This window comes from Castanea sativa, chromosome 3, assembly GCF_040712315.1.
Source record: "Castanea sativa cultivar Marrone di Chiusa Pesio chromosome 3, ASM4071231v1".
Classification (NCBI taxonomy): Eukaryota; Viridiplantae; Streptophyta; class Magnoliopsida; order Fagales; family Fagaceae; genus Castanea; species Castanea sativa.
In genome coordinates this window covers 11,296,737-11,309,204 of record NC_134015.1, presented here as the reverse complement: position 1 = coordinate 11,309,204, position 12,468 = coordinate 11,296,737, and the positions used below count along the sequence as shown (strand labels likewise).

The window sequence follows — 12,468 nt, the reverse complement described above, 5'->3', positions numbered from 1 at the left end:
CGAAGTTATCCAAGATGGATGAAAATCTAGTCCAAATAAAGGGCGGACATCTATAAAGTCCACATAGTGGGCAGCATTATCTAAAATGGGTAAACATCTCGTCCACATAGTGGACGGATCCCTGTTTTTTCTGCATAAGAGACGGATATCTATCATAGACCCCGTTGTGGACGGATCTCACAATGGATTAAAATTATCAAACAATGGACGAACCCCTGCGACGTGATTAAAAATACTCGACAGATAAAAAGCAAGCAGATAAGTAAATAAGATTCAATAAGATTAAATGTGCACAATTACAAAACGACGGTTCAACAAAATAAATTACAATGGTTAAAGTTTTGACCTCAAAAAAAAAAGAAAAAAGAAAAGATTGCTACTAATGCTTCGGGGAAGAGTTTTCAATCTTTTGACCGTCGTTTGGTTGACTTGGAGGAAGAGTTTGACCTTCGTCGGCTGGAGCAGCGACGGCAAACACATCATCTGTGCTTTCTGAACGGACGGATTGCGCGAGTGTTTGCCCTTGAGCATCAATGGAGACATGGGACACGTCCAGATCGGGATACGACGACTTCACCTGACGGATGGCGTCGTCAAATCCGTCAGCAAAGGAGCTCCCAAGCTTAGCCAAAAGGAGGTCGGAGTCACGATACTCTTGGACGGCTACTTCTTTTACATTGTGGAGTTGAGTCTTAGTCTCCGTCAGTTCTTTCTCCTTGTCCTTCAAAATTTGACGCAAATGCTCATTCTCCGTCTCCAGCTCACCTCTAACCTGCTCCGAGCACTTAAGCTTCCTATCCATGTTGATCTTCCAGGTCTTTAAGTCGTGAAGCTCATCCTCCATCGTCTTATTCTTCTTCTTGAGACGGTCCATGGTTGTCTCGTGATTTAGGCAACGGCCCATTAACCCTTTCATCATCAGCATGGACTGAAAGCAAAATACAACACTATGTGAATGACGGATGAGAATGAACATAACAAAGCTAGAGGACGGATTCAAAAGTACCTGTGCAATATTGAAGAGGCCTGTCTCTCCCATCGCCTCCGTCGCATGGTTGCCGAGGTCCTCATAGTCGTCAACCGTCAGGATGGACGAGAGTTTTTTCAGGGCATAACTTGAGTCTTCCCGAAAGAGAATGGGTGGTTTCTCCCCGGTGGGAATTGGACCCTTCATCAAGCCTTTACCCTTTCCATGCCTGACGGGTGCTTTCTCGGCCTCCAATGCCACAACGGGCTCTGGGGTGGTCTTCTGCTTCTTAGGAGGACGGTCCACTTTCTCTTGTTGATTCCGTTTTGACGGAAGAGATGGAACCGTCCCCTTAGCTTGACCAACCTCTTGTTTTTTTTTTTCGCTGCTTGTTGTTTGATGAAGGCTCTTCTCTTGGCAGCGTCCATCTCTGCAAATCAAAGACGGATGTGAAGAGAGGCAAAAGTAAAAATAATAACGCTAAAAGAAGACGGAGAGAATTACAACTAACTTACGTTTTCTAACTCTGCTATCGTAACGACGAGCGGCAGATGAAGGTTTAGGACCATCACAGTACCAATGGAGAGTGTCGAGAGTGACGAGTTATGCCCACGTCCTCTCTTGAAGCTTCGTCTTATTGAAAATTCTCTCCAGGAAACTCCACTGCTCTAAGGTAACTTGTGGACGGTCCCGCGCTGCAAAAAAAGGCGATTAGACTTTAAAAAAATAAAATAACTTTCAAAGTTCAATTAGACAGAAGCTAAAGCAATGGCGTACCCGACGGAGGCATTATGCCCCAAGTAGTGTTGACGAGCATATACGTGCCATCCCCTGGACAACACATCCATTTGTCCCCTTCCAAAAAGAAATATCTACTCTTCCAGTCCCTATTGGAGTCCGGTGTATCACTAACGAGCCTCAACAACGGGCTCCTTGCTACAAAACTGTACATTCCTTTTGATTTGACGATCTCCGTCGGACGGTAACAGTGGAAGAATTCTTCCACCGTCAACCTTCGAGAACCGTCAGACATTGCCCCGTATAAAACTTCTACGCCTATGAATACTCTCCAGGCATTTGGGGAGATCTGAGTGACGGATAGGCAAAGGTATTGAAGCAGCTGACGGTGGAGAGAACTCAAAGGGAATCTGAGCCCTGCCTTTAGGGCTTGCTCATAGATCCCAACACCGTCGACCCCCCTGTAGTAACATTTTTCGGACTTGTGGGGGAGACGTAGACGGATGTTATCGAGTATTTGATACTTGGTCCTAAGTGTGTTGAGGTGGGATTCAGTGATTGAGGACCTAAAATCGTTTACCGTCCAGAGGGGTAGCATGACGAACTCTCTAAGACCGTCCGGGCCAATCACAGATTGAACGGGGGGATCCACACCATCTAAGCCACTACTTGACGACTCTGAACTCTCTGTCTCCAGACCTTCATCTAGGGAAGAAGCGGTACTAGACGGATTCCTTTCTTCACTTGAAGTGTTAGGATCTCTTGGACCTGACGGGAATCTCTCATCGTAGCCCGCCCCGTCGCGAACAAACGATTGATTACTTGACGCACTAGACATTACCTACATTTATGACGGTATAACCTAAGACACTGACGGAACTAAAGAAAGTGCATATATATAAACAATAAAATAAAGAGAAAAGACGGGAGAAGGGTTTAGAGTACATACCGGATCGAGATCGAGCAAATACGGAGTGATGGATAGACTAGCTGAACGACAAGAATGCACGGTAGAAATGACGGTGGCGCTCTGCTTGCAAATTTTTTGATAGGAAAAGAAAATGAAGGGAGAAAAGGCAGACTTTTATAAAGCGAAGGGCACGGAATATGAAGGGATGCCTTGTTTTAGGGGAACAGCCAATCAATAAGGACCACATGTCCTTCGCTAGAAACACAGGCCACGTGTCCTTCGTCATGGTACACTAGGACCGTCCTATCTCAATAGATTGCCATATGAATCTTTCCATGAATCCGTCTGGTTTCAAAGACGGATCCAAGGAATGAAGGGGGCAACTGAAGGGGATAAAAATAGGAGACGAATCTTTCCTCCGGACTTGAAGGGACGGAGAGGAAGAAGACGGATTGACACCGTAGGAAATGCGAATAGGACGGTGTAGGTCATTGAATATCCGTCATATATGGATTGGTTATAAATTCTTGGTTGTATGTCACCCGATATGTTTGAGTCAACTTTTGCTTTATCTCCACGCAAGCGTGTACACTTGAAATTCTTGTGTTACACGTTTGTCCATAATAATAAGATTCCTATATGGAAAAGAGGTCAGGAAGGAAGTTGTATCTTAAAAGGAAAGGCAATTCTACGCCAATATAAATACCCCAGAAACCCTAAACATCAAGGGACGCACAATTGACTCAACTCTGGCATTCTAGGGTTGTAAAGAAATTCTAACTTGACATTCGGAGGGTTTTTGACCGGCACCACGCCGGTGCTCTCTTTGAGGTCTTTTTGTTTTCTCTTTGTAGGTGTTGTCTCGAAGTGGAGAGTGCTTGCGGCTTACTGGTGATTTTTTCGACCTCATCATTAACCATCATAAAATAATTTGGCATTTATTTTCTTTAACTATTATGGGATTGATAACCATAGCTTGAATATTTATCTTTAACCTCTCTCAAAAAAAAAAAAAAAAAATTATCTTTAACCCATTAATCCTCCTTTTTTTTAAAAATTTATTTTCTTAGTCTTTAGTGCTTTTTTTTTTTTTTTTTTTTTTCTCCCATCTTTTTCTATTTTCCTTCTATTGTCTTAACCTTGACTGAAACTCTCTTTCGTCCTTTTCTTTATAGTTTTTCCTTTTTAGGTTTAACCTAAATCGTTCTCTTATTGTTGGCATTAGCTTCAAATTAAAACACGTTGTTTTAGATCTAGTGAGGATGGTCTGATTGAGTTTAGGAAGTAATTGGGTGATTTAAACTAATTTTGGTTTTATTATGGTTTTTTTTTTTTCAGGAATATCTTCTTACAATCATTTACATCTACTATTTAAAAAAAAAAAAGAAAAAGAAGAGAATAAAATGTTCACATTTTAAAACTAGAAAATATGAAAAAGTGGAAATAAAAAACTGGGTGTGATAGTGTCATTGCTTTTATGCATCACTTTGTTTGTAGTTCTTGTCTTATGAGTTATAAATTGGGTTTTTGTGTGTGTGTGTGTGTGTTTTTTTTTTTTTACAAGATAGAATTTTTACCTTAGCCTAATCTAAGTGTATATGTGTGTGAAGCTTCCTCTTAGAAACTTAAACTCTACCCTCCCCATATTCCACAAGCATTTATACTTGTGGAGTAGCCATCGTATCAAGGATATGCGATGATGTTGTTTTTGTGTGTTTGAATCGACATAAAAGCAGTCTGTTATTCATAGGAGACAAATTATGGCTTTGGTTTATTAGCTTTGTGGTGAGTTTAGGTCATATGTATGGATTTGGATTTTGGACTTCGGACCATGTGCGTGGTGGTTTTTTTATTTATTTATTTTTTAACGACTTTAATGGCCTTTAAATAAATGTTTGGATTATAAGGGGTTGGGTGTTGGTTGGCCAACTATGGCTTTAGGTCTAAAGACATTTTGAAGCAAAAGTGTTCATTCTTGACTTCTTAGTGTAAACATGTAGAGCAATGGATTGGGACATATGAAAGATAACTTTAGGATAATCGCCTTTTCAATAAGAAAATATATTTCTTTCTCAAAAAGAAAATATATTTTCTAAAATTCACTTGACTTCTTTGTGTAATTTATTATTTTCTTAAAAATCAAGAAATAATCACAAAAAAATAATCTCTTCATTGAAGGGAAACATTAATCCAATAAGATATACAAAGAGAAATGTAAGGAATGAGAGAAGGAAAAGCATATGATTAAGTTTATTTAGCAAGTTTGTATATTACTTTATCTTTTCTCTCTTTTCTCCAATGCCTCTGAATTTTCACATAATAGTGTCAACAAGTGGTTCTTTTTCTTTACTCCAATGCCTCTGAATTTTCACATAATGGCGTTAACAGGCGGTGGAAATGGGGATGGTGATGGCAGTGGCAAAAGCATTAACAGTGATGATGGTGGCAGTAGTGGTGACAACAACATTTCTAAATATATATATATATATATATATATTTAGAAGAACAGTATCAATAATTAGTGCGCGGTGAAACTAGAATGTCAAAATTTTGGGGCTCAAAGTAATAACAAATATATAAATAAATTTAGAAGATTCATATAAAATTAAGAAAGTTTGTGAGATATCAATATACTTGTTGCAAAATTAAATCTAAAACGTAAATGTAAAGTTTGACAATTTAAAATTTTTGGATCCGCAAGCATATATGTATTTTTGGTCCAAGAGTGTGGTCATGGCGGATTGGTTAATACGTAATAGTATGACAATTATAATGTTGGTAGAATTTATAAATGATGCATTCCTTCATAGAGATTGAACTTCGAATTTGGTTTCTTCAAAATCTAAATCATAAAACAACTCAAAATTTTTGAATTACCTTTATTGTTAACATAAACAAAGGAAATCAATATTAAAAAATTTTAAATTACAATTTTGAGTATCTTCTACCTTAAAAGTCATAATCCAAACATAACAGATGAGATAAAATAATGTGTATATAACCTAGATAGAGATGTGTAAAGAAATCTCATTAATTAATCAATTAGAGAATAAAACGTTAGTATGGACAAGTTTAGAATAAGAAAGGAGGGCGGGGGGAAGAAAGATGAAAAGTTAGCATAAATTCTAAACATGGGGGAAAAAGGATAAGATTAAAGAGAAAGAAGGGTGTGTGTGTGTGTGTGTGTGTGTATTAATAGGTGAAACTTAGAGAAAATCCAATTAGATTTCAAATTAGAATTCAATTAAAGTCTAATTTTGTGTCACGTGTCCCATCTAATTTAAAATTTTAAACTTATGTGCTAAGTGAGTTAATTCAGTATAAAAATTTTATTTCAATTAGAGTTTAATTTTACTTTATGTGTCTCATCTAATCTAAGTTTTTTTTTTTTTTTTTTTTTTTTTTTTTTCATTTTTATGTCAAATAAGTTAATTTAGTGTAGAAAACAAGGAATCCAATATAAATAAACCATAAAAAAACCTAATCATATATCTAACTCTATATAATCCAATATAAATAAACCATAAAAAACCTAATCATATATCTAACTATATATATAAAATTAGAGGAAGAGAGAGTTTGAATGATTTTATATTTATGAGTTTTTTTTTTTTTTTTTTGTTATAACTAAAAACAATTCAAATTTATAAGTCGTTTATGTTATCATGATTATAAATTGTCCATTACTAATTAGGTAATATGCGCGCGCGCGCACACAAACATGTTTTTTAAAACAAAAGTTTAGAGAAAATTCAATTAGAATCAAAATTGGATTTTGCTTTTGTTAAATTTTCATACAAAATAAATTGTTTATATTTTTGCTATTATTTTTTCTCTAAACTAATGAGCATATTTTTTATATTGCTTCTATTTAGATGTTTGGTATATGAAGACATTGAATGTAACAAACTGTAATTGAGCTGAACGATCTTATGCACCTATCCCCAGTCAATTTAGCAGGTACTATTTGACCAATTTATTATTTTAATTTGTGTTGTATTTAGTAGAATTTTACAGACAATAATTGAGAATTGATATTGTATATATAGTATCTAATAGTGATTTTCAAAATTATATATGTAATAGCAATGTAATGAGAAATTTGACGTAACCAATATCATGAAAATTGCAAAAAAAAGCTATTTTAGTATTTCCAAATGTCCCGATCAAACTATGTCCTATATGTTTAATAACCCAAACTAATATCAATAACACCACTACAATTTATCATATTTGTGCGTAAACCTGAGTTACATATGGGTATAAATCTAATAAAAAAACCCTTAGGTATATAAATTTAAGCAAGCAAGAATCAATGACTTGTCTACATGTTTGCTTCTTATGTTTTTTCTTTGTTTCACTTTCTTTTGTGTTGGAGAAGGTATTTTTGATACAATGGCATAACGATCATATGTATAGTAGAAGTTATAAATTAACTACATATGAACTTAGCTTAACAAAGTTGAAATTAAGGTTAGCTTGGAAGGTTCTCTAGGTGTGTTTTAAAGGCAAATAAAAGAGAAAGAAAGGTATATAAATCTAATCTAGTAAGCATAGATGCCTTAGGTATATAAATCTATGCAAGCAAGAATCAATGACATCTTCATTGATTATTTTCAATGAAGGGAGACATTAATCTAATAAGTTATAGAAAGAGAAAATGTAATGAATGAGAGAAAGAAAAGCATATGATCAAGTTTAGTTTGCAAGTTGGAGTATCTTACTTGATCTTTTCTGTTTCTTTTACTCTAATATCTCTAAATTTTCATTTAATGGTGTTAACAAGTGGTGGAAATGGGGATGGTGGTGGCAGTGGTAAAAGTATTGACAATGATGATGGTGGTAGTGGTGGTGTCGTGGTGATAATGGCAATATGAAAAGTAGTAAGTGGTGAAAATAGAACGTGAAAATTAAGGGTTCAAAGTAGTATCAACTATATAAATAATTTTAGAAGATTCCTATAAAATTAAGAAAATTTGGGAGGCACTAATATACTTGTTGCAAAATTAAATCCAAAACATAAATGTAAAGTTTGACAATTTAAAATGTTTGGATCCCCAAGAATATATGTATTTTTTGTCCAAGAGTGTAATTATGGTGGATTGACTGAGAGTATGACAATTGTGATGTTGGTAGAATTTATAAATAGTGCATTCTTTCATAGAGATTGAACTTCGACTTTGGATTCTTCATAATTTAAATAATAAAACAATGTAGAATTTTTTTAATTACCTTTCTCGTTAACCTAAACAATAGAAATCAATATTAGAAATTTTAAATTACAATTTTGCATATATTTTACCTAAAAAAGTTTTAATCCAAATATCACAAATGAAATAGAATTATATGTGTATATAATCTAGATAGAGATGTCTAAATAAATTTCATTAATGAATGAATTCGAGAATAAATCGATAGTATGGACACATTTAGGAAAAGAATGGTGGAAAAAAGAAAAAGGTAAAGTTAGAATAAAGTCTAACCATGGGGGAAAAAAGATAAAATAAAAGAGAAAGAAAGGTATATAAATCTAATAAAGCAACATAAATGCCTTAGATATAAAATCTAAGCAAGCAAGAATCAATGACTTGTCTACTTGTTTGCTTCTTATGTTTTTTCTTTGTTTCACTTTCTTTCGTGTTGGAGAAGATATTTTTGGCACAATGACATTATGATTGTAGAACAAGAAGTTATGAATGAACTCCACATAAACTTAGCTTAACAAGATTGAAATTGAGGCTAACTTGGAAGCTTCCATAGGTGTGTTTTGTAGCAAAATTAAAGAGAGAGAAAGGTATATAAATCCATTCAAGTAAGCATAAATGCCCTAGGTATATAAATCTAAACCAGCAAGAACCAATACTTGTCTATGTGTTTGCTTCTTATGTTCTTCCTTTGTTTCACTTTCTTTTTTGTTAGGGAAGGTATTTTTGGCATAGTGGCATAATGATCCTATATATAGAAGAAGTAATAGATGAACTTCACATAACTTAGCTCTAAAAAAAAATTGAAATTTAGGCTAATTTGGAAGCTTCCCTAGGTGTGTTTTGAAGCCTAAATTGAATTCTTCTTTATGTAAGTATAGATAGTTGCTTTTGCAAATTTGTATATATAGATGTATTTTTTTTTTTAATAGTATGTTGATTTGCTTGCTTAAAATTTGTCATATATATAGATGTTAAATGTAGTAAACTTTTAAACTTATTTAGTTGTTAATTTTTACTTGAATTAACAATATATTTCTGTGAGATATATTATTGAATCACAATCTTATTAAATATCTATCATAGGTTTATCATATGCAAAATTTCACAACATTTAGTTGTCAATGCCTTCTACTATTAAATCTAAGTTTTTTTTTTGTTAGTCACAAGAAATGAGAGATCAATTATAGTTGAAACTTTTGTGGAAGCATAATGTCTTTCTCGTTTTTTCTTAGCTTAATTATTATTATTATTTTTATTGTTGTTGTTGTTGTTGTTATTATATTCCTATCATTTTACATGGAGAGTGGAGGCATTCAAATTAAGAGGTTCTTACATTCAGATATTTGAAACGACAACCTAATAAAATATAACTCATTTTATAATGTAAGTAACAACTTATACATAGTGCCTGTCAAATATTCAAATTTGCTTCTATTAACAGCCTTAGTTGAAAATTTATACTTTTTGAAAAAATAAAAGTTGAAAATTTATAAGCCCACCCACATTCTCAGGCCCAAATTCACCCTTCTAATTCTAAACGAGTTGTAAACTCAAAATAGAGATAGTTTTCTAGATCCTTCCAAACAAGTCCAAACTCATCATCATCCAGCTCCTAATGTACCCAAATGGCTCCCATCTTTCCTAAAAACACATAATCCCCACCTCTAATCTCACAAGCTGACATTAAAAATTGGATTTCCAAATCAAATTTGAGCAGGCCAGCCAACAAGAGCATTAGCGTCTAAGCTTAGTGGAGAATTGTCTATTTGTTATTGGTCTATACTCTTTATACAAAACTTTACGAATTGTTCCATGTAAGATGATAATTAGTCAGAAAACAAATGCTACCAGACTTCAATCAAGCATCTCATGTGCATCTCTCCCTTTCTCAATTTGTTTTGCACGGTGATTATTTTCTAACCAAATTTGATGTTATCCAGACGATGGAGCTTCAACATTGGCGGCATTGGCAGCATCCGTTGGTCTTTAATGAAGACGAGAGAACTGGACGTCTTTGTTTTGGGTGCAAGGAACCAGTATTTGGTCCTAGCTATAGTTGTAAAGAATGTAGAGGGTACGTTCATCATAAATCATGTGCGGAACTACCCATTGAGTTGCACCATCCCTCACACCCAAATCATCCTCTTATTCTCTTTGGCATATATACATATCGTGGCAATGAAGAAGAATATGATAGTTTTAGCAAATGCGACGTCTGTGGAGAAAAGAGTTTTGAATACAGTTATTGTTGTTACCGTTGCAACTTCAACATTCACATCAGATGCTCTTCTTTATCACTCACCATCCAAACTGAATTCCATGACCACCAATTGATTCGTAGCATTTGGAAGCTGATAAAGTTCACTTGCGACTTCTGTGGCAAAGAAGGAAATCTACCCTATTGTTGTGTCCAATGCGATTTTGCTCTACATTCACGTTGTGCTGCTTGCCCACGCAGACTGAAAGTTTATCGTCACAACCACCCTCTCCACCTCACATCTTCTCTTGAAGTCCATCAATCTGACTCTCCAATTTGTCTACTCTGTGTTCGAAAAGTGGATACACTCTGGCTTTACTATTGCTCAAGATGTGATTTTGTTGCCCACCTCTATTGTGCTATGCTCCCCTCGAACCGAGAGTACATAAATTTGCAAGAACAGAAAGAGGAGCAGTCCACCGAGTCAAAAACTGAGGATCCAGAGCTCCATCAATCATTTGACTCAGAAATTTGCAAAGTCATAAAAACCACTGTGGGGGAGGACGGAACTGAAATAGCCGCAGAAATCAAACACTTCAGTCACGAGCATGATTTGAAGCTTACTGATGAGATTCCGAATAACACAAAATGCAACGGGTGCGTACAATACATTCTCCCTCCATTTTACAGTTGTACCAAGTGTAGCTTTTTTCTTCATAAATCTTGTTCTAAATTACCCAAAATAAAAAAGCAACCACTTGAGGTACACCCTCTCACCCTCAGTTATCAGCAAGCTTCTTTTTTCTGTAGTGTCTGCTGCCAGTGGTGCAATGGCTTAAAATACAACTGTCAGTTATGCAACTATAATTTCAATGTTCAATGTTTTTTATTATCAGACACCCTTACTCATGCATGTCATGAGCATCGTCTTTACCTCTCCATGAAAAACTCTCTACAAAAGTGTAGTTGTTGTAATTCTAAAAGGTATGGAGTATTTCGTTGTGCCACTTGTGAATTTGTTCTTGACTTCAAATGTGCTACACTACCACAAACCACATGGTACAACCAACATGAACATCCCTTCACTCTCTGTTATACTCCTGAAGATGACTCCGGTGAATATTACTGTGATATCTGTGAAGAAGAACGAGATCCTAAGAAATGGTTCTACTATTGTGCGGAGTGCAACTTTCCTGCTCATTGCGACTGTATTCTTGGGGAAAATCCAAATGTCAAGTAACACATATAATGGCCACTAGTTGGGAGGTGCTAGACAGTAATTTGACTTTCACCCACACAAAATTTACTTTCACTGAAGAAATAAAGACCAATGACAATGTAAAAAGTGATCTATCAATGTGCCCAGTGTAATTTCAACATTCACAATAATTGTTTATAGAAAGACCAACATTGTTTTTATTTTTATATGTTTATTTTCATTTGGGTTGAGCCTTTCGTTCTTTATTATTGATTCTATTTGATATTATGGCTATCTATTGGTGTAGTTCAGGAAAAAATCGTTTTTTATATGAAGCTTATTAGGCTAGCCATTGGTTTGTGGCTAATCTTTGTGTAATTTGAATTGGTTCTGGGTGTGCATGTGTAAAACCTGCACTCTAACAATAATTTGTTTTCATGGGAGATAGGAAAAGATGTTGCCAGACAATACGTTCATGGTTAGGGGTTAGATCTTAGTATTATTATTATTATTAGTAGTAGTATTATTATTATTATTATTATTATTATTATTATTATTATTATTATTTTGTTTCATCTAGTTTCTTGCCGGAGTATGAAAGACGGTAGATGCATATTGATAAGAACTGAAAATTCTTGTAACAACCAAGTAGACAACCATAAGAGTAGAAATTTCCTATCAAAATCAAGCATACAACCAAAATGAGACAAGTTATTGTCTATGGGTGCTTGAAACATTTTTAGTGAATAGTATTAGTGTGATAATTCATTGCGCAATATGTTATATGGTCTAGACTTGTTTAGTTGAAAATGGGTGGCACATAAGAATAAAGCTTATGATTTTATGCAGCTCATTCATGACAGTTTTGCATTTGAGAGAAAAAGAGGAATCACAAGAACAAATGTAAGGGTGTCTTGGTAATGAAAATGTACCAATGCACTAGGTGAACTTCTAAAGGTGTGTTTGGAGACTTGATGTGAAAATGGTTGGAATTTTATGTTTAATTGGTGGCAGTTGCGAGGAGCCTTACATTTATAAAACAAAATAATTTTGTTTCTGAGGTACTTGACCTTTTTACTATCACAAGGATAGTGTTCCAGCATGTGGGAATGAGGTATTTGAAAATGGGAAGTGATGATGACAGTAACGGTGCTAGAACTAATAATGTTAACAATGAAGTCTAGAACTAATACTGGATGATCCAGTTTGTGATCACTGTCACGTAGCACTAAAAACTCCTTTGCATGCCCT

General features: G+C 34.8%; 1 protein-coding gene across 1 annotated transcript; it reads left to right on the top strand.

The window, feature by feature from the left end:
* Positions 1–9,765: 9,765 nt before the first annotated feature.
* Positions 9,766–11,259, top strand: LOC142628505 (uncharacterized). Its single transcript, XM_075802591.1, has 2 exons — positions 9,766–10,676; positions 11,004–11,259. The coding sequence occupies exons 1-2, from the start codon at positions 9,766–9,768 to the stop codon at positions 11,257–11,259; spliced, it is 1,167 nt and encodes a 388-aa protein (XP_075658706.1).
* The last annotated feature ends 1,209 nt before the right edge of the window (positions 11,260–12,468 follow it).

Excerpts from the sequence above, each read along its gene's own strand:
- LOC142628505 (XM_075802591.1), top strand. The coding sequence starts at position 9,766 with ATGGAGCTTCAACATTGGCGGCATTGGCAGCATCCGTTGGTCTTTAAT. Across the intron at positions 10,677-11,003 it reads AATAACACAAAATGCAACGG|GTATGGAGTATTTCGTTGTG; the intron begins GTGCGTACAATA and ends TAATTCTAAAAG.